The sequence below is a fragment of the Oncorhynchus kisutch genome, linkage group LG30 (assembly GCF_002021735.2).
Source record: "Oncorhynchus kisutch isolate 150728-3 linkage group LG30, Okis_V2, whole genome shotgun sequence".
Classification (NCBI taxonomy): Eukaryota; Metazoa; Chordata; class Actinopteri; order Salmoniformes; family Salmonidae; genus Oncorhynchus; species Oncorhynchus kisutch.
This window is the reverse complement of record NC_034203.2, coordinates 26060775-26083115: the sequence shown is the minus strand read 5'-3', so window position 1 is coordinate 26083115 and position 22341 is coordinate 26060775. Positions and strand designations below refer to the sequence as shown.

The 22341-nt window shown below is 43.0% G+C and overlaps 1 protein-coding gene across 3 annotated transcripts in view; it reads right to left on the bottom strand.

Moving 5' to 3' along the window:
* Positions 1–22293, bottom strand: part of LOC109874604 (tensin-3) — a 64971-nt gene extending 42678 nt beyond the window's left edge. Inside the window, exons 1-12 of one of the 3 annotated variants that reach the window (XM_020466591.2) lie at positions 22167–22293; positions 10332–10502; positions 9908–9958; positions 9453–9575; positions 8838–8902; positions 7181–7264; positions 6414–6526; positions 3217–3277; positions 2671–2746; positions 2328–2457; positions 2051–2116; positions 1293–1394 (exon numbers count right to left, since the gene is read on the bottom strand). In XM_020466591.2, coding sequence (XP_020322180.1) covers positions 1293–1394; positions 2051–2116; positions 2328–2457; positions 2671–2746; positions 3217–3277; positions 6414–6526; positions 7181–7264; positions 8838–8902; positions 9453–9575; positions 9908–9958; positions 10332–10481 — 1021 coding nt within the window. In that variant the 5' untranslated portion in view covers positions 10482–10502; positions 22167–22293. Of the gene's footprint in view, positions 1–1292; positions 1395–2050; positions 2117–2327; positions 2458–2670; positions 2747–3216; positions 3278–6413; positions 6527–7180; positions 7265–8837; positions 8903–9452; positions 9576–9907; positions 9959–10331; positions 10503–19294; positions 19740–22166 lie in introns of those variants that run through there. The other 2 variants (XM_020466592.2, XM_020466590.2) reach the window with 2 other exon arrangements.
* Between the last annotated feature and the right edge of the window lie 48 nt (positions 22294–22341).

Below are 22341 nucleotides of genomic sequence, written 5' to 3'. Positions count from 1 at the left end.
CCGCGGTTGAGAAGAGAGATCTGGCAGAGCAGCAACCACCACAGCAAGGAGGGGACGCCCTGACTGTGTGTGTGTGTGTGTGTGTGTGTGTGTGTGTGTGTGTGTGTGTGTGTGTGTGTGTGTGTGTGTGTGTGTGTGTGTGTGTGTGTGTGTGTGTGTGTGTGTGTGTGTGTGTGTGTGTGTGTGTGTGTGCGTGTGCGTGTGTGTGAGAGAGAGAGCACACCCCCGCCTGCGTGAGTGGGTTGGTTGAAGCATGCCTATTAATTTGATACAACAACAACAACAGAATTCTCTGGGGAGCTACCCGTTCTCTCTATGACCCCTGGCTTGCTGTATGCCCTATGGTAGCAGCACTATTCTGTCGCTAGCAAATAACAACCCAAAAGACCTACTGAAACATCTCACTAGAATTTTCCTAACCCTAACCCAAGCTGAGATTGACATGGCCATTCTTAGCAGTATGAGAATCTCTGTGCCTTTGGTTCATCAAAAGGATATGCTATCCTTTATATCCTCTGTTCGCCATAGTAAATAAAGCATTTTTCCATACAACTTGCCCTGGTGCAAATCTTTCTTATGAGCAATGGGTCCCACTGCCACATAAACCAGGCCAATGACGACTGACTGTGTGTGTGTTAATGTAATCACGCTGTGGTCCCTATATGATACAGTACAGAATGAGGTGGGCCAACCAGAGCATAGGACTATGAATCTGTCAAGCTCTGCAGTACTGTTTACAGGGTTTCACTGGAAAAAAAAAGAAAAAAGAAATCGCTTCCCACTGGGCACGGACTGGTTGAATCAACATTGATGGCATGTAATTTCAAAGAAATTATGTTGAACCAATGTGGAATAGATGCTGAATTGACATCTGTGCCCAGTGGGTTGGCCTCTCTAAGGAATTATACATTTGTTAATTTATAAAAAATAAGCACTGACTGAAAGCACTGACTGAGATGCGGTTTGATTGGTTTTACCTGGGTGTACCTGTGTTGGTAAAACTGGAGCTTGGTTAAGGAGTTGTTCCTGACAGGGACAGCCTACATGTGGCCCAGAGATTTTACTGGTCAGAAAAAACACCCTAGTAATGGCACAGTGGACAATGTAAGCAGATAAATTCCTGATAAAACTCATGAAACTGACATGCTATACTACTGACCCAGATATGGCTTGGTAACTGGATGAACTTGTTTGTTAGTTATGGTGGATCATGTGATAATAATTTAGAGTGATTGTAAGCTTTATCTTCCACACTATAATGAGGAAAAATAAGTCAGAGTGACTGCTGTTACCTTCCCCGTCATTGATGTTCTGGTAGGAGTCCCACCGTGTCAGAGGGTCGGCTGTGTTGTAGTCCACACTGACGTCTGCCCCGTTCTGCCAGCGCTCTGCACCTAGACCAATCAAAACCAAGGATTCACTCTGAGATGCTCTTATATGGTCCAATCAACCGCAAGGGATCAGTGGGGCAATCTTATAGGTTTAAACTTTTGAGGAACACTGTTGGAAAGAAGCCTTTTGTGTTTCTTTCCTAGAAGTGATTTGTGGCCGGAGTGTTTTCATCTTCCAACTGAGAGGTGAAGGAATGTTACTTTTTACTAGTTGTGTAGACCACACATGCTCGGACACATGCATGAGCTCACACAGGCACACACGCACGCACACACGCACGCACGCACACACACACACACACACACACACACACACACACACACACACACACACACACACACACACACACACACACACACACACACACACACACACACACACACACACACACACACACACACACACACACACACACACACTCCCTACACACCCTCCTGTGGGGCTGGGAGGCAGGGCATGCTATGCTCTTTTACCTATCTGTCAGTACACACTTCACACTACATTTCCCCTCTACGGAATTCCACATCCTCATCTCGGCAGGGGGAAGAGGGGGAAGGAGGGAGGATCGAGGGGGAAGCTAGGTGGTGAAAGCACCATGTGTCTGGAGGTTTTCAAACCCTCCTGCTTTTCTAACTGGGTTAAGGATTTAGAAAAATACCTGGGATCTTCTCCGGGCCCTCGGAGAACACCAGCTCTACTTTCCCGTAATCAGGAAATCTAGGTTCTGCAGAGTCAACACAAAGGAATGCCGTGAGTGTGGCTGCGTTGAAACGCAACGGAAAAATGAATGATGCTGCATATGTGGTCTTTATAAAGGAAAATGATGTCCAGCAGAGACATTCTCTAGGCCTTTCCAAGTGTGTGTGTGTGTGTGTGTGTGTGTGTGTGTGTGTGTGTGTGTGTGTGTGTGTGTGTGTGTGTGTGTGTGTGTATACCTTTATTGGCAGTCTCCATGTCCTCCTTCTCGAACATCAGGTTGTAGCCCTGCACTGCTCCCGTGTGGAACTGGAGCCGGAAGATCACCTCACGCTCCGAAGTGACATCACTCTTATGGTAACATTTCACCTGCAGAGACAGGGGGAGACAGGGTGTAACAGCAGTTTGTGTGGCTATTCATGTGACCTTTATCAAGTCAGTTGTTGGCATCTGCTATGTTTCTTACCATTTTAAAGTATTCTGTTAATGTTATCTATCATGACTTCCATATTTATTTTTGTATGGTATACCCAATACATTCCAATACATATGTTAAGTGATGCTATGAGAAGTTGTTCTTACCATTATGTCTCCCTTTAGCAGCTGAGCAGGTTCCAGACTGATGCATATCCTGTCTCTGTGTCCAGGCCCAATGTGACTGGGTAATAGAGACAAACAACCAATCAGAGAGAACATTCTATGACCAATCACTGACACTCACAGACAGTGAATTAGAACAACAACCAATTATGCTTCAAAGAAAATGGTATCACTTATTGTGAAACTAAACTGTAAAATGTGTGCTTACTAAACCCCTGAGGAGTAGGGAGTTTAAATGTGTGCTTACTAAACCCCTGAGGAGTAGGGGGTTTAAATGTGTGCTTACTAGACCCCTGAGGAGTAGGGGGTTTAAATGTGTGCTTACTAGTCCCCTGAGGAGTAGGGGGTTTAAATGTGTGCTTACTAAACCCCTGAACCCCTGAGGAGTAGGGGGTTTAAATGTGGGCTTACTAGACCCCTGGGGAGTAAGGGGTTTAAATGTGTGCTTACTAAACCCCCGAGGAGTAGGGGGTTTAAATGTGTGCTTACTAAACCCCTGAGGAGTAGGGGGTTTAAATGTGTGCTTACTAGACCCCGGAGGAGTAGACAGCTTGCATTCCCTGGTACACTTTCAGATATGGGCGACACACTTGAAAAAAGAGAAGTAGAAAAGAGTGGAATTCAGCAGAAAGAACGGTGACCAAATGAACAAGTGTTATGATTAGGTTACCTTTTGAAATGGCATTGTATCAATGTACTGCATCATGAATTCATTAATGTTATGTTATACTGTATCATGTATTAATTCATGTTGGTATCAAGTGACAGTTAGTCATAATTTCTTAGATGTATTGCTAATGAAATGGCATAAATCCTTTCCCTCAAGCTTCTTGTGGGCTGTTACAGAGAACGCACAGGAAATCTGACCTGACAATTTGCGACTTGACAAATTCTGTCAGTCTCTAAGATGCTACTAGGCATATCTCTATGTAAGCGGCACGTGCAACATTGGCAGCCTCTCAAGCAACCTATAGGCATGTCACATGCAACATGTTCTGTATGTTTCCACTGTGGTCAACTGCTGTTCTAACAGAGGTTTGTACCAGTAGTTCCATCCAGTGCTTCATTTGTAAATTGAGCCGAGAGGGGGCTGACCTGGGGTGCTATTATAAATGAATATTTATGAACAAGTGAAATGAATATTTAATTACATAAATGAATATTTATAATAAAGCATTGCATGCATATCATGGCTTTTGCGTGCTGGCATAGAGCAGTGGAGTAGAGGCGCTTGCAGAAGAGGGTGCAGGAGAAATGTAGCCTTTTACATCATTTTACGTAGTTTAAGATGACTGGAGACTTCAGCATAATCTTTTTAAATACCTCACACATTGAGAATCTGAGATCAATAAAAACAACCTGGTCTTGAATCCATCAATAGCCTAGGCCTGTATGTGTGGAAACACACATATTGTACAATATGGGGAGAAAATTATAGTGTAAAACAGCTTTCCAGTTTCACTGACTCACCCAATGATGCGCAGCGTTACAAGCATTTCGCTACACTCGCAATAACACCTGCTAACCATGTGTATGTGACCAGTAACATTTGATTTGATGTGGGCCGACCAACCAGTGCTCCCGCACATTGGCTAACCAGGCTATCTATCTTGTTGTGTCCCGCCCACCACCCACCACCCGCCAACCCCTCTTTTCCACTGCTGCTACTCTCTGGTCATCATATATGCATAGTCAATTTAACCATATCTACATGTACATACGACCTCGGTCAGCCTGACTAACCGCTGTCTGTATGTAGCCTTGATACTTTTATAGCCTCGCTACTGTATATAGCCTGTCTTTTTACTGTTGTTTTATTTCTTCACTTACCTATTGTTCACCTAATACCTTTTTTGCAATATTGGTTAGAGCCTGTAAGTAAGCATTTCACTGTAAGGTTGTATTCGGCGCACGTGACAAATAAACTTTGATTTGATTTGATTTTAGCTCACTCACCGCCGATGGCCGATGGCCGATGCCAAAAGCCTATGTCTCTCTTGTTTTACTTTGTAAAACAATGCTGTTCGCTCAATAGGCCTATTTAAAAGTTGATCACATATCTGGTAGCCTACCGACAATACTCTTCTCTTTTCAGCAGAATCCATTTGCTTTCAAACCTGTGTTTTACCGCAATGTTTGGCTATTTGAAATATTGCAAAAAGCCTGTTTTGGCTGCATGCTGTTCACTGACAGATTTGCCGCACGTTCCTGACTGTAGGCATGCCTTGTGATTGGGCTACAGACAATCTGCAGCTAGGCTAAAAAAAAGCTTAAACGTTTTTTGATCTGCGCCTAAATTATTGGTCTAATCCTGCTGTGGTATTCAGAATGATTTCATTTCTTTCTGAACAGACAGCAGTAATTCTATAATTTTGGCAAATGTATTTCAATTCATCAGGGGTGCTGTGTTACCTCCCGCACCCTTCCTCCAGCTACACTCAGAAAAAGGGTTCCGAAAGGGTTCTGCAGCCTTCCCCATAGGATAACCCTTTTGGTTCCAGGTAGAACTATTTTGGGTTCCATGTAGAACCCTTTCCACCCTCTGTGGAAAGGGTTCTACCTGGAACCAAAAGGATTATACTTGGAAGAACCCTTTTTGGTACTATATAGCATATTTTTAGCTAAGAGTGTATGATTCTAAAGGAAATAAACAAAGTGCAATGCTGGAGAGATGAGAATTGCAGGCGCGTGTCTATCAGAGCAGAGAGAGGGAGAGATCACAGAAAGTGAATGTCATTCTAGTTCTGTGAGAGATACAGGTGTGCTTCTCTCTCACCACAGCAATGGTCTATACAGATTACAATGTTGCGCAAACCATAAACCCGGTTCGGCCCAACACCAATCAATTCTTAGAATATCAGGTACGTTTTCACATTACGCGTTACGTTTTTTAGGTGGCAGGAGAATTACAGAGAAGGCAAATTGAAATAACTCTGATTGATTTTATTATAATTTTTCACATTGCAAACAGTGACAATTATTTTTCATGCCAAGAGAGGAACTGACCCTGGCAAATGGGTTTCAGAACAAAAAGGTCCAAATTTGAGAGGTGCCAGATCCTGTTCTGTCAGTATCCAGCTCAAATTAGGTCACTGGTTCCATCTCAGGGAAGCCGTTGTTGTTGATTTGAAATGTGTATAAAAAAAATATTTGTTTATGTAAAAAAAAAAATGGGTGTGGATTCCCTTACTACAAACCATAAAGAAGTTATTCTGTGGTGCGTATTTATATATGTGCATGTGCGTGTATACATGTGTGTTTCAGTCCGTGTGAAAGGAGAGGTTCATTTAGCATGCTTTCTCTGAGAATCCCACTTCTATCTAGATAGCCTCATAGGGATTTTATTGGTAGTTATTTGTCAGACTTTTAGCTTCTGCAGATGTAGGATTTTAACTTGAGTCAGTTTGCCACAGCAGGAAAATAATCCAGCAGCAACAGGAAATGTTAATTATAATGTGGATTATAATGAATGGACAGTTTTGTAGGGGTTAATGCATTTTGTGAAAGGGAAAATCATGACTATAATGTCAAAGTAAAAACAACAAACTTCAGAAGCCGTTTTAAAACTCAGATACACTACATGTTTCGAATGTCCTGCGTTGTAGGAACGTTTTCTACAACATAGTGATCAAATGAAGATCCTACATCTATATTGACTGAGTAGAATATTTGCATTTGTATCTCCTAGTCGGCCAATAGGTGAACAAAAGAGTGTTTTCAGTTACCTCCTGCAGGGTTGAAGTTGGGTATCCCATGAAGAATGATGCAATGCAGGAACAGTGGAGAAGCATTCATTTTCATCGACCCACCCAGGAGACTGTTCAGGATCCAAACATACCTGGCATGAAAGAATAGAAGAGATATAGTAATCCACACAATAGCTAGCTAGATGATCCTCACTAACTAAATCCCTTTGCATGTAGGTTACAGTGGACAACAACAGATCACTTACAACCCTGACATCAATGGATAAGTCCATCCATGACAATTGCAACCCAGTTACTGAAGCACACATGGGAAAAGGACCGCTCTGAGATGCATTGAGCCTGTGTGTTTGTGATGGGAATATTCTTTATGAGGCGCCCACAGCATGACTGAGTCACAGGGAATCAGTGTGATGCAGCAGGATTAGATTGCACCAGGTCACCACAGGATCCCATTCTGTTTCAATTACACACAATGGAGCGACTATCACAGGCCCTTTTCTATGGGAATGGACAAACAAGACAAAGACATGCAATAGGTTTTCTATTGGTCTTGGTGGGACTGGGACCTGAACTTGCCCTAACATGTGCGCGCGTGTGTGTGTGTGTGTGTGTGTGCCTGGTCGTGCGCGTGTGTATGTGTGCGTGTGTGTAAAGGGATGGGGAGGAATGGAGGCAGATGAAGGAGGGTGTGGGGAAACACCTTTACCTCACCATCCATATCACACAATGAGCATTTCCTCAGTACTAGAGAGTAGATTAATATTGTGCCTGAGAAGAGGCCATACCTTTTCTGAGAAGGTGTCATCAATGCTGAGACCTTGTCGTCATAGTACTTCCTCATTGCAAAGCGGTCCAAGGCCTGATCAGCACTATGTGAGACAGACACAGACATGGTTTAGGCTTAAACACTGACTTACCCTCCTCCTGTTTAGGCTTAAACACTGACTTACTCTACTGTTTAGGGTTTAAGCACTGACAGGGTAAACACTCCTGACAATGATGGTAAGTAAGCTTTAGTTAAGACCTTTAGTTTTAAAAAAGGGAACAGTGAACAGTGAACTAAACTGAACTGAGCGTAAGTCGTCAGCCTATACCAGAGACCCTCCTGGCTGACAGAGTGGAGGTACTCACACTGTAAACATTGGCACTTATTCAATACATATTCTGTTTCTCTCTGACACGCACTCATGCACACGCACACACACATGCGCACACACACAAATGTGAGCATGCACACACTGACAGCGATGAAGAGAGAAAGTAACCAGAGAGGAAGACAATCCGGAGTAAACAAAAAGGATAGGAGGAGAGGAGAAAGAGGTCAGAGTGTGTACCCAGTTACTGCTGTACCAACAGGCCTCAAACCAACCGGCGCTGGGGGCTTTTCACTAGAGGGCTCTCTCTCTGTCTTTTTTCTCTTCCTCATCTGTCTCTCCATCTCTCCCTCTCCCACCATATATCTCCCTCTAAATCTCCCTGCCTCTCTCTGCCTCTCTCTCCCTCTCCCACCATATATCTCCTTCTAAATCTCCCTGCCTTTCTCTGCCTCTCTTCTTCTTCTCCCTCACTTTCTTTCCTCCTCTCACCGTCCTCACTCTTTTTCTGTTCTGCTCTCTCTCTCCCCTTCCCTCTTTATCAGTCTCTCTCTCCCCTCTCCAGCCAGGCCTGGGCCAATGTGTACCCATATCACACGGGGGCTGTTTGCACAAAGGATCTCCATAAGACACACACATACACACACAAACACACACAGCACTTCCCTTCACCTTATGAACCACTTTCTCGCTAAATGTTTGCAGTCGGTTCTTGACTTTAGGGATTAGCTGAGTTGCAGCTGCGCTGGATATCCTTTCAGAGTGTAAATGACTTTCATCTTTGTTTGTGTAACTTTATCCACTTAGAGGAACTGCATGTGCTTGAGGGGAAATTATTTTCTACTCAAGTGCCTTACTGAAACTCATATTTAATTGCTAAATTCATTTCCAGGTCCATTCAGAGAAAATTACATTGACCTTTGTGATAAACGTCCGTTTCTGTCATAAGCTGACTGTCACGACTGTCTAGTATTGTCCATGTTGATTTAGAGTGTGTAATTCTGTAAGCGTGACTCATGACTTGTGGCTTGCCTTTGATCCCACAACCATAAGTATTGATTGTTTGACTCACGTTCTAAATGACTGTGGAATTCAGTGAAAGGACTGAGTGGACCAGTAGTGGTCAGACATTGAAATAGATTATCTTTGTTTCTAGGCCTATATTTATCTGAGACATTTGGTTGGAGTTGACAAGGAGTTTGGACCCAAACATTCAATTAGTGCTACTCACTCTCTCCTGAGGTCAGATATTTTGGTTAGAGTGAAGTCATATTTCACAATGCTAAACCTCAATAAATGAAACTATTGATAGAAAGCTACTTGAGATGCCATTTTTTGCAGCAGTTACCTGGCAGATATGTCAGTGAAAATCACAAACGATGAGATGACCACTCCAATTCTGCTTTTCCCACCCTGAAATACAACACAAGAGACAAGATGTCAAATTCATTCATATTTGTGTGCCAATGCTTAGGCATAATCATTTGCAACAGTACCAGGTAGTGTTATTAGATTATAAATAAACAATAAATACTTTTTTAACTCCCCGGAACCATTACCATGACCCCACTCGCCAACCGGTAGTACCTTCTGCTGAATGCTCCCTGTGTTGGAATGGTGTGGGCATACCCCAACTATAGAATGGTGTGGGCATACCCCAACTATAGAATGGTGTGGGCGTATACCGGTCATTAAAAATATTAATGCGAGTTCACAGCTGATTGTACATTGGAAATGGTCTGTTTGACCAGTGTTTTTCGCTCAAATGTATGCTTTGACCACAAATAGTATGAGACAAGTCAACAACATTATTTGGGTATGAGTTAACAGAATTTTAAAAAAGTTTGATTTTTTACTGGACAATGACTTTATATGATAAGGTGAGACAAGTGATCTTTGGCCAGAAGAAAATAACTGAGAGATGGTGAGAGGGTGATGACAGAGTGATGAGGATGCTGCTCACCCTGCAGTGTATGACCACCACGTGCAGAGGGTCAGCGTTGAGCCAGCCTTCCATGGCCTTACAAATTGTACAGATCTTATCCAGAGGAGGGGCATGCAGGTCAGGCCAGCCCGTGTCCAGAGTCTGCAAACACAAGGTAGGTCGCACACACTCTGTTATAGATAGTTCTAATCAATAAAACCTCTATACAACCTAAACAATCTATTTAGCACGCACAGAGTCTCCAGAAATCCTAGAGACAGCCTTTCTAAATCAAAGGGTTATCTCGTTAGACAGTTGTTCAAACACATACGGTTGAGATCCATGTTGCCACTTATATCCATTGATTTAGCTATAGCAAATACAGCCGAGTCATTCTGCAGCTTGTTGATAGCTGTATCTCTTCAGCACCTCGTGTCTTGCCCTATGTTTTGTTTATGTTGCACATTTGGAAAAACACAGTATGTTTGCTTTACCTTAGGGTTCATTTTAGAGAGATCATGTCTCTTCTCCGACAGGTTGATAATCTAGAAAGAAAAGAGATATGTACGCATGAATACATACATTTGTGTTGCAATTTTATTATATGCCTTTTATAACTATCTTATTAAAAAGTAACTGTTTCAACCGTTTTCACTTCCTCTTTCCCATATGAACTAAAGAAAGCTTCACAGCGCTCCACACTAAATGGTTGAGCTGAGGTTAAAGTAGGCTCTTGTCCTGTCAACATCACTTCTCTAGAAACCACAAAATGTGTCAATGAGACAATGACATAGGGTGAATAACAGTCACACTTTAAACCAAATAAACAAAAGCAAACTACAACTCTCAATAGTCTATGCACTACAAGTGAGATGAAGAATGGTGTGAGACACATGCACGAGAGTAGTGTTAACTGACCAGGTAGTTATCTGCGTGCTTGGACTTGAGCATCCGTGTGACATCCTTCAGGTTGTGGAGGTAGATCTCTTCTGAGCATGTCCGAGGGAAGGACACAGCAATGATGCGCTCAGTCACGTAGGTCAGGTCAAGTTCGTATCCCTCATCCATTCTCACATCTGGGTCTTCTTCCTGTTGGGAGGGAGGGAAGGAGAGAGAGAGAGAGAGAGAGAGAGAGAGAGAGAGAGAGATGCCTCAGGGCCTGCAACACACTTTCCTCTGCCCATTGACAGGATGCATGTTTTCACTCTAGTCAATGTTTGATGAGCAAAGTCCTTGGTGTCAGCCATTGTGCTCTGCCACCCCACTGATACCTTTACAATAGGAACACAGGCCTACTGTAGATTGTATGACAAAGGAGGACATATGTTTACATTTAACTGTCTGTCTGCACAGGTGCCACACTGACTGCCATTATTCCTTATGATAGGTTACTGCAGATGATGATGAAACACTATTTCCACTTCTATGTTCACTTTAGTTGTATTCCTAATTTCCATTTACTCCATGGAAAAAGTAACTGCTTTTGAATATGAAAACAAGGAAATAGTCACCAACTGATCATTCTCAAGTTCGCACAGTAAAAACAAGACAGACAGCAACAATGAAACAGCAAAGAAACATGAAAACTCCGTTGTCTTCCAGTTTAAACCAGTCGTGTGCTGTGTAGTCCTGAAACATGGCTTGTTCCTGTGACCTCATGGTCATGAACTTCCTGTGTAGCTGCTGGGGAGAGAGAAAGAGAGCGGGAGAGAGAGGCTTCCCCCACTCATCCACACATCTCTTATCTATCCATTTGTGATCTGTGTTTTGGCCTAGTGCTCTGTCTTTCCTGTCAGCTGGGAAATAGGGAAGTGATTCTTTAAACAACAGGCAGGCAGTTAACTGGCGCCCCTACGAAGATAATCCATCCAAAATACCACAATACAAATCCCAGCGTGAATTCTTCTAGGAATCATTTTCACATCAGAATCATGTTCTATTTGTAGGTCATTCTATCAGTTTTATAATCTCAGTAACAACGAGAATCAAAGTAAGGAATCAAACAGAAAGAAATTTCATAAATTCACAACACACTCAGATCAGTATTGATTTCACGTTAGTTACCACAGAGGGATAGCTTTGGCATGGCTGTGTAGAGATAGAATTACGAAACAACAAAACTCTCAATATCTACGTGTCAGTTTATTGCATGCCTGACCTCTATCTAATCTAGACCAACAGGATGACCACAAATAGTCAGCTTGGAATGTATTTCTGCTCCGACCCTAACACCACACACTCCCAACGACAAAGGGATTGAATCGAAATGTCGTGTTTCAGTCCGGTCACCTGATTGTTTGTTGTGATTAACAGTGAAAAGGTCTGAATGTGCCTGTTACAGTTTTTTACAATCACTTTGGCACTGTTTTCGGAACCTTGATGTCATTTTTCAAAACTCTAGACACAAACGCACAACCAATGATCAAAATGCACATTTTTCAAAGCTTTAACACTCTTTCTAATTGCTTGGATACAATACACATAAAGCTAAGATCACTTGTTCATTGAACTTAAATCACCTGTTCAAAATGACACAACTTAACATCAAAGTATTACCATTTCAAAATGCAATTCACACATTACATCTGAGATGACTGTATATTCATTTCTTTACAATGATCTAACTATCAATTGATACAACTGCTCAAAATGATAAGTAACTGTTGCATTACTCTTAATGCATAGTTTTACGGAAACTGACAAACGATATTCCATGTTTAGATCATGAAGGTTTCAGGATAATGAGATCCATTGACACCAATTACCGTGGAACATGAACCAATTGGACTACATTATCTATGGATGTAATATTTCATCATCATTCTTTATCAGACACTGTTTCTATGGTCACATGTACCACTTTTCCAGACCATGTTTTCAGATTTGACATTACTGTACACTCACTGGCCACTTTATTAGGTACACCCATCTAGTACTTTGGCCTCCACAACAGCCTGAATTATTCACGGTATTGTACGTTAAGAGATGCCCTTCTGCACACCACTGTTTTAAACAGCTGTTATTTGAGCGTTTGTAGCCTTTCTGTTAGCTTGAATGAGTCTGGACATTTTCTTCTGACCTCTCTCATGAACAAGGTGGTTTTTCCCACAGAACTGCCGCTCACTGAATGTGTTTTGTTTATCGCACCATTCTCTGTAAACTCTAGAGACTGTCGTGCATAAAAATCCCAGGAAGGCAGCTGTTTCTGAGATGCTGGAATCACCATGTATGGCATCAACAATCATACTACGGTCAAAGTTGCTTAGATTAAACATCTTGCCCGTTCTAATGTTTGGCCGAACAACATCTAGAGCTCTCTACTCTATATACTCTATATATTGAGTTGCAGGCAGCCACATGTTTCGCTGTTTGAATGTAACCGTCTTTGATGAGCTAAATCAGGTCTGTAGAGCTGATAGCATGACCTATGTCATTGTGTGGGATAATGTCAGGTTCCACCATGCTCAAATGGTGCAAGCATGGTTTCAGGCCCATCCACAATTTACCACCCTGTGCTTACCCCCATACTCTCCTTTCCTTAACCCGATTTAATATTTTTTCTCCACATGGAGGTGGAAGGTACTGTATATGATAGGCGCCCTCACGAACAAGCTGCCCTTGAAACATGAAACATGTATCACATATTTTGTACTACAATATTTAATGATTGTATGAACAACTACACAGTGAAACTATAGGTATATTGTGTGTGGGTGATCTAAATGAATGTTCCTATGGTATTTCATGACAAATGAGTTATTTTAACCGATGATTCTGCAAGTGCAAGGTTTCTTTAAAGATATGAATGCACAATGCAATGTTTGGAACATTGGACAGCCTGTGTTACAAGTGATGGCCGTTTTGAGTTTTGTGTCTAGAGTTTTGAAACAGGACCACAAGGTTCTGAAATTAGTGCCAACGTGATTGTTAAAAACTGTAATCAAGTCTGAAGTGACTGCAGGCTAAAGGCAAACACTTTGAAGGACTCTGGAGAAAGGGGCCAAGACCGTAAAACCAGGGGGCCGTGGACTACTGCACCCAGGGGCTTAAACCCCTCGGAGAAGAATGAAAAGGGGCCGTGTGTGCGTGTGTGTGTGCGTGTGTGTGTGTGTGTGTGTGTGTGTGTGTGTGTGTATGTAGGGGGTGTCACAAGGGTCTGCAGTTAATATAATAGCAGGGTATGTCCATTTTCTCTGGAAGCTGCAGGAAAAACTGTCTATCAGAAATGTATGAAAAGGTTGACTGGCCAACATTTGAGGGTTGTGTTTTCAGTGGCGGAGGGGACTAGGTGAGAGGGAGATTGGACTGGACTGTGTTTAAGAAAGTGTCAGAGCATAGTTTCAGAGAGAGGAGATGGGTAACCTCTAGTACTTTACCTTCAATAACCAGGCCATAAGATTGCTAAATAGAGAACAAAATGGCTACATGGACTACCTGAGTTGACCCTTGTATTTTTTACATTTTTTTGCACTGTCTCTATGCACACTCAAAGGACTCTACACACTCACGCACACTGACACTCCAACACACAAACACACACACACATACACACAAACACACACACGCAAATGCACCCAAACACACACTTAATTTGCTCACACAAATAACATTTATACTGACTCTACACACACGCACACACACAAACATAATATACACTAATGCTACTCTGTTTGCCATATATCTTGATGCCTAGTCAACTTACCCCTATACATACAGTACTGTATCTACCTCTATCACTCCAGTATCCCTGCACATTGTAAATATGCTATTGGAACTGACCCTGTATATGTGTTTTTGTTCTACCTTATGTTACTTTTAGAACTACATTGATATTGATAACTTTATTTTGGGTATAGAAAGACATTTCACTGTACTTAATAAAGTTATTCAAAACGCTGTGGTTAAAGCCTGTTTGAGTTGAAAGTCTGTTTGAGGTTAAAGTCTGTGTTTGATAGTCGGCCCTTGATAAGGTATTTGATAGAATCAATGTGGGCAAAGTCTTCCTCATCCCACGAAGCTCTATGGAGGGTAGGCCTACATTATATTGACGTTTAATTATTTATAAAGACTATCCTACTTTTTTGTATTATTAGATACATCAAAACATATTTCAGAGTATACCTGATGACAAATCTACATTCCGATGTGAGCACAGATATTTTAAACAAGTTAGGGAAACCCACTCATCTATTTCATGTAATCCTAAAACTCCATCATTTTATACTCAATCACATATCAATATAAATCATCCAGACATACTCTACACTGCGGTAGTTCCTTTCAACTAAACCTTTCTCTCCCATAGTCCCATTCTGTCTCTCATCAGTCATGTCAGGAAAACAGCAGTGACTTGCCCCAACATGCACTACAGATCATTGCTCTTTAATTTACAAGGAGTGCTTTTGTTCCTGGTTCAGGGCATGGCGCTCGGCCACAAGGGCACAACAACCGTCCCAGGCAGCCAAGCTAAGGATCGGAAAGCACAGCCCACCCATGGCACAATGACTGGGAGTAGACAGTAGAATAATGGCGGATGAGAAGGCGTAGGCCTAAGCTAAGCAGAGTGGTGTTTGAAAAGTAGGTTGCCAGCAGCAGGCTTCATAGAGAACAAGCTGAAACAGGTATACTAGTGTAGGTAAGGATTCTAGGGGATTTAGGTGTGTCTACTCTGGAACCCCTGGCTGACACAGCCCCTGGAGGTATGGGTAAATGCTGGCTGGGCTGTGGTGCGTGGGCGCTGTCAGCGAGGCTTAGATGTATATAGATCACTCAGCCCTGTGAGGCCTGGGACTGCGTCTCAATAGTCTCCAATGGTTTCCTTTCTTTCAGTCATCATGAAGGAGAGGTCTGAGGCGAAGAGAGGTATCATCTCAGATTATTGATACCCAGCCCTGATCAGTCCTGGAAACTACACCTCTCACCTGGCTGTAGTTGACACTGCATGGAATATTCCATCTTAAATTGCAGGGAAATGGAACCTTTATTTAATTAGGCAAGTCAGTTAAGAACACATTCTTATTCACAGTGACAGCCTACGCAGAGGAAACACTGAGCGCTGTTGATATGCTGAGGATAAAATCCACCAACTAGTAATCAATGTTGGTCAGCCTCAGAGGATGGAAACGTGGCTAAATAATGTGAACAGTGACATCATGGTTGTTTTAATTTTTTAGCACATGTTGGTGACAACGGTTGACAAAAACTCAGCATTCTGGCCTGTCACAAATAATAAAGTCATCCAATTGGGATCATAGGATTGGACGACAGCAACAAAGTCCAATTAAGACATCCAAGTTTTGTTTGTATGTTATTAGTCCGGTTGCTACACGTCTTCAGAATCCTCAGTTACGTTTTCCACGTAAGGCACATTCGGGTGATCATGATGGAGTGGAGACTGTGTGTATGTGTGACTGTGAGAGTGATTTGTTTAAAAAAAACATATATATGGATGGATATTGAAATGAAGCATTAGATGTGGATGAAACTCAAGAGAAGTGAAACAAGCATAAACTATGGCTGTTAAAGGAATGGAAAAACCGGGAGAGGGAGTCCTTGGTGTAGAGGGAAAAGGAGCAGCACATGAAACAGCTTAAGGTGAGGGAAGCAGTATAATCCTTTAAAGACAGTGTCTTAAGCCACACGGAGGGGATAAAACTCACTCTGCAGCCATAAAGTCCACAGTGCTTACTACCACAGCTGGCCATCTTTAGAAGTCCTAATCATAGTTTTATTGGTAAATATCATTCATATGTCCTGACTTACCAAGCAGGTACTATTTCACCAGCAGTGTCTGGCCAGAAACCAGATCAATAACTACAATAATAGCCATGTCTTACTAAATTGGGCATATTTCAATGGACCAGTAGATCAGTCAATAAATACGGGAGGTATTGAACAGGGAAAGAATGTAGTGAACAAAGTCCATGATTTAAAGATCAATGGGATAGTAGTTGGCATCAAATAGCCACCGTCTACTCAATCATTTGACTGCTCAGGAATAGCCAATATTCCTTATTGGATGTAGGTTCACCACACTATTACTTTCTTAGGATATATTGCCAACATGTGATGGCCAACAATCACCCCTTGGCTGGCTCGTGGTAAGTTCCATTCCATGACTCAAAACATCAAATGTAGAAGTGTTCCTATTGGCTGGCCTTGGTTCATGACTGACAGTTTGTGGCAGTGCAGTCCATTATTGGGTTAGTTGAGAATTCACCATGGTCACATTAAACCAAAATATGTTCCAGTGGTGAAAAGGAGAGCAGACGGATCTCCACCAACTTTACACTCCAGAAAAGAAACCTCCCAGTTCTCTCTGAACCAAACATTGCCAAAACCCAAATCTATGGTCAATAAAGTAGAGTCAGCCTCTCCACCAGGACCTAAAGTTAATATGGTATTAAGTCGGATGTGCCATACTTCCATTTATGAATAGTGGAATGAAGGATGAAAGCTAAGTAAACAAAATGTGATATTTCTGCAAGGGAGGATATGGCTCAGTAGAGCCCAGCATGAGAGGACATGGCTGTGCTGTGGACCAATGTAAAAACCAGCCACACATAGCCTACTGTCTCTCTGGGAGTCAGTGTGCTTGGTTCGGCAGCCAGGGAAACATTCATCTTCGACCCTCAGCCACACCAAACATGTTTTTGAACGTTTCAGGAAGTCCGGCTGCTTATGGGGAGACTGCTAAGGTGGAATGTTTTTTAATAGGCCCTTGTCATATGTCATTTGCAACCCGTCCTTTTAGTACATGTAGGATCTCCGCTGGCTTTGGGTCACAGAGTTAAGGCCTCTGCAAACAAGCATATGAGTTCAATGGAGCATTGGAATTCTTATATTGTTTCCAATGTTGTCTTTGTGTTTTTCTTGTCTAACTCTATTTTATAGGGAGTGGACACACACAATATGGAAGGTTGGAATAGCTGAGCCTGCGCTTTAGTTTTGTATGGCTGAGGTTCAACTCTTCACCTCAACACTGCATGTTCTTTGCTTGTGGTGCAGTATATCACTTCTCAGTGCTACTGCTAGTTTGCATAGACTGTGGGCTCCTGAAGGTATTTAGCATTCAAATCTGGACACCATCTAATAACCCACCCTAATTCCCATCAGTCAGTCAGACAGAGCACCATGCATGCTCTTATACCTGGCATGAATAGAAGCAGCAGCAGCAGCACACTTTAAACAGTCAGGGAGGATAACATCTCCCACAACAACATAATAGGCTGGATGGATGAAGTGGCTTTGGGGAGAAGAGGCCATAGTTTGTTCTGCCTGTTTCCTGTCTCGCTCGATGCATTTACGCTGTGGCTTTGAGGCCCATTCAACACCGAAGGGCCGAAATAAACAAAATGGTGGAATCTGTAAAAGCAGCAGGAGGGGGAACTGGAGAAAAGGGGATATTTTTAATGCTGTTTATTTAGCAATTCTGGAACTCAAACATATAGTTGTGTCTCATTTTCACAGGATGTTTTGAAGGGAAATGAAAGCGAGCTGCTTCCCTGCCTCTGGCTGAATCTGTGTGCAGCAGCAGCACCCACCAGCCTCCTAAAGCACCACCTAATTACCACCTTCGTTTTCAAGGTCATAGAGGAATGCGTTCCAAAATGGATTACCCTCCCGTTTTCTCTCTCTGTCAGTGCTCTCCCTCTCTTCACTCTGGCTAATGGCTTACATATGTGTGCTGTGCGGCTAGCTGCTCCTTTCTGTGACACTATACTGCCCCAGCAGCCCTCAGCCCTACAGTCAGTCCCTGCCCTGTGAAGAACAGAATGCCTTTTTCTACTTAGCTTACTGTACACACACACTAGCCTTCTTCCAAACCACATTATCAGGGTCCTATCCATCTGTCTCTCAGCTAGCTCTTTGTAATCTCTCTTTTATCAAAGGAGAGAGAGAGCCAGAGAAAAGAATTGAACTCCCATGTTTTCTGTGTTCTTTCTACACTTGTCTCACAGTTCCTATTGATAGTTAAACATGATCTGTATGTGTGTGTTCTTATGTGTGTGTTCATGGTGCAGTAGAGCTTTTCTTCTGTTTGTTTTAAAGATAGATAGCTACAGGAAGGAGAGAAATGGAGATATCTAGACAGGTAAGGAGGAGGGTGTAGCCAATGTGAGGTAAGAGGGACTCTTGTATATGTCATCAACAATGGCTGCCTAAAAAGTGCAGCCCCGAGGCCTGGAATACCACACAGCAGCTGTGGCTTGAAGAATATGTATATCTCTCTTTCTCTTTCCATATTTTCTTCCTCCCAGCAGACCAGCCATTCAACAAATTTAGTAAAAAATGAAATGAAAAAAGAAATGCTGCAGACTCATTGAGGACTATGCTAGCTCTGAAAGGTCTCCAGCACAGCAAAGCCCCAACTATCATGGAGTACCAAACCAATACAAAAGAAAGCTTAACCAGTAGGACATTCACAGTGGCGCGATTCTCTCACTGTGTGAAAAGCTGCAGCCAAACCTTGATGAAGAGATCATGGTTTTTTAATTAACAACACTCACTGTATCATTCAAAGAAATCACACCCACACTGCACGTTGAGTTTGAATGACCCCCTTCTCTCTCTTCAGAATTCCGCATGCCCCCCCCCCTCGCTGACACACACATACACACACAGACAGACACACACACACACACTCACAAGTAGGGCACAGAGCCAAAGTAAATAAAGACTAAGCAATGCCCCCATTTTATATTTTGAATGAATTCCACTGAATGCAATGTGCTTGAACCACAGGATAAAGAGAGAAGCATTGATAACATCACCAGACTGCATGAAACTACTCAAGAACTGATTTGAAGTACTAGCACAAGACAAAAACCATCTCCCCTGCAAGTAAAACACTACAAACTACTTAAAACTCCAAACCTTACCGTTTCAAAACTGAAAATAGGAACTTTTATTCTCCCTCTTCCTTTGAAATCCCTTGTCAGTCAGTCACTGCTGAAAAAGAGGAGGGTGATAATGTCCAGGCAAAGAAGAGAAGAGAAGATGAGGTTTAGTTTAGGTCCCGTCACACAGGCTTAGAGGAGGCTGACTGGCTCATTCTCCTGTGCTGGAATGCGGTTGCAGGGTGATCAGAGGCACTTCTGTGAGCTCACTTTGTCCGGCTTTGCCGCCCCCACTGCTGCTCCCTCCCAGGCTGTTGCAGCTGACTCCTACTACTGGCTGTTGGCTTCTGTTGGCCTTGTTAAAATGGAAGCCCTACTCTGTTCCTGAACTGCTGCACTGGTCTGCTCCACTCAACCCCCAACACACTTCCTTCAGTCAGTGAAGGCTGCTAGGTGCTGCCGCAGACACAAGTCCTGGCATGGGATAGTCCTCCCACTGTGGCTGGGCTGGGGCTGCCTCCCTCGCTGATCCCTCCCTCTTCCACTCTCCCTCCCTCCTCCCTTTCCACCCACTCCACCTCTCTCTCACTCACACACATTCTCATACTGCCTCCATGTCTGCTTCAGTTTTTGCCAGAGCGGGCCAGGGGATGGACACACACACACACACACACACACACACACACACACACACACACACACACACACACACACACACACACACACACACACACACACACACACACACACACAAACACAAACACAAACACACAAACACATACACACGCACGCACGTACACACACACACACAGAGTTGACAGGGGGACGGGTGGGGGTGATGGAACAGGAGGGCACATTATGCTGAACATTTGATCAGCTGGTAAAACAAAAATCATTGAAATCTATTCTGCTTAGTTGAGCCATTTGTTGAAGTGTCTGGAGCCCTCAAGGAAATGCACAACATGACCAAAAGTATGTGGACACCTTCTTGTCAAACATCTCATTCCAAAATCATGGGCATTAAAATTGAGTTGGTCCCCCCTTTGCTGCTACAACAGCCTCCACTCTTCTGGGATTTGCTTCCATTCAGCCACAAGAGCATTAGTTCGGTCGGGCACTGATGCTGGGCGAATAGTGTTGAGGTCAGGGCTCTGTGCAGGCCAGTCAAGTTCTTCCACACCAATCTCAACAAACCATTTCTGTATGGACCTCGCGTCATGGAGGCACTGTCATGCTGAAACAGGAAAGGGCCTTCCCCAAACTGTTGCCACAAAGTTGGAAGCGCAGAATCGTCTAGAATGTATGTATGCTGTAGTGTTAAGATTTCCCTTCCCTGGAACTAAGTGGACTAGGCCGAACCATGAAAAACAGTCATAGACCATTATTCCTCCTCCACCAAACTTTACAGTTGGCACCATGCATTGGGACAGGTAGTGTTCTCCTAGCATCCGCCAAACCCAGAGTTGTCTGTCGGACTGCCAGATGGTGAAGCGTGATTCGCCACTCCAGAGAATGCGTTTCTACTGCTTCTGCTTCGAGCTTTACACTACTCCAGCCGACGTCATTGCGCATGGTGATCTTAGGCTTGCGTGTGGCTGCTCGGCCATTTCATGAAGTTCCCAACAAACAGTTCTTGTGCTGACGTTGCTTCCAGAGGCCATTTATAACTCAGTAGTGAGTGTTGCAACCGAGGACAGACGATGTTTACACGCGACACGCTTCAGCACTCGGCGGTCCCGTTGTGTGAGCTTGTGTGGTGTACCACTTCGCGGCTGAGCCGTTGTTGCTCCTAAACGTTTCCACTTCACAATAACAGCACTTACAGTTGACCGGGGCAGCTTTAGCAGGGCAGAAATTTGACAAACTGACTTTTTGGAAAGGTGGCATCCTATGACAAGTGCCACGTTGAAAGTCTCTGAGTTCTTCAGTAAGGCCATTCTACTGCCAATGTCCATCTATGGAGATTGCATGGCTGTCGAGCACACATGGCTGTGTGCTCGATTTTATACACCTGTCAGAAACGGGTGTGGCTGAAATAGCAGAATCACCTGATTTTAAGGGTTGTCTACATACTTTTGTATATATTTTTTTTTAAATTTTACCTTCATTTAACTAGGCAAGTCAGTTAAGAACAAATTCTTATTTTCAATGACGGCCTAGGAACAGTGGGTTAACTGCCTGTTCAGGGGCAGAAGGACAGATTTGTACCTTGTCAGCTCGGGGATTTGAACTTGCAACCTTTTGGTTACTAGTCCAACACTCTGATCACTAGGCTACCCTGCCGCCCCGGTAGCTCTTACAAGGGTGACCTTTACGCTCATTATAATGTACAGTATATACACCATATACAGCTGGTAAAAATGAATAAAGATGGGACCACCATCAAAATATGTAATTGACTATTGATTGTCATCTGTCAATAGATGTATAGTAAGCATCAGATGAGAGGTATTCCCTGTGCAGCAGTATTTGTTTGTTTGGTTTATTGTGTTTGTTTTATATGTATTTTCATCTATAGATCAGTCTAAAATACACCCATATTATCATTATAATGTTTATCCATCTGAACTGTTTATTTTTCTATGAATATTTGGCATATTATCTAGAATGAAGCAAGTCAAGACGACACATGAAGAACGGAAGTGGGTTACAGCAATACCAACCACTGGGACCACATTAAATGCAAGTAAGACAACAGACAAAATTTAAGTACATAGACCTACAGTAACTATCGGCAACAACAGCTATACCAACCCCCAGGACGTGTGACATGTTGACGTGGAAGAAAGTGCATAACCCGAAACTTACAATGAATACATTGTAATGACAGATCATCTCTATAGAGTAGGTTGCAGTCGCCACAGGCTTTCAGAAGAACACATTTTGAACACTATTGAAATTCACTTAACTGTACCTTCTGTTGTGTAGCAGTGTTACAATGACCCGTGGCATGTTGGAGATGATTCAGTTCTTTGGTAGCTGACCTGAGGACAGTGGAATCCGGCTTACATAACAGCACTTTGTGAGTGGCGAACCTTGGTTACTGAAGGAGTGACCAGCTAATGATTGACTCTGTCCAAAATAAAGCC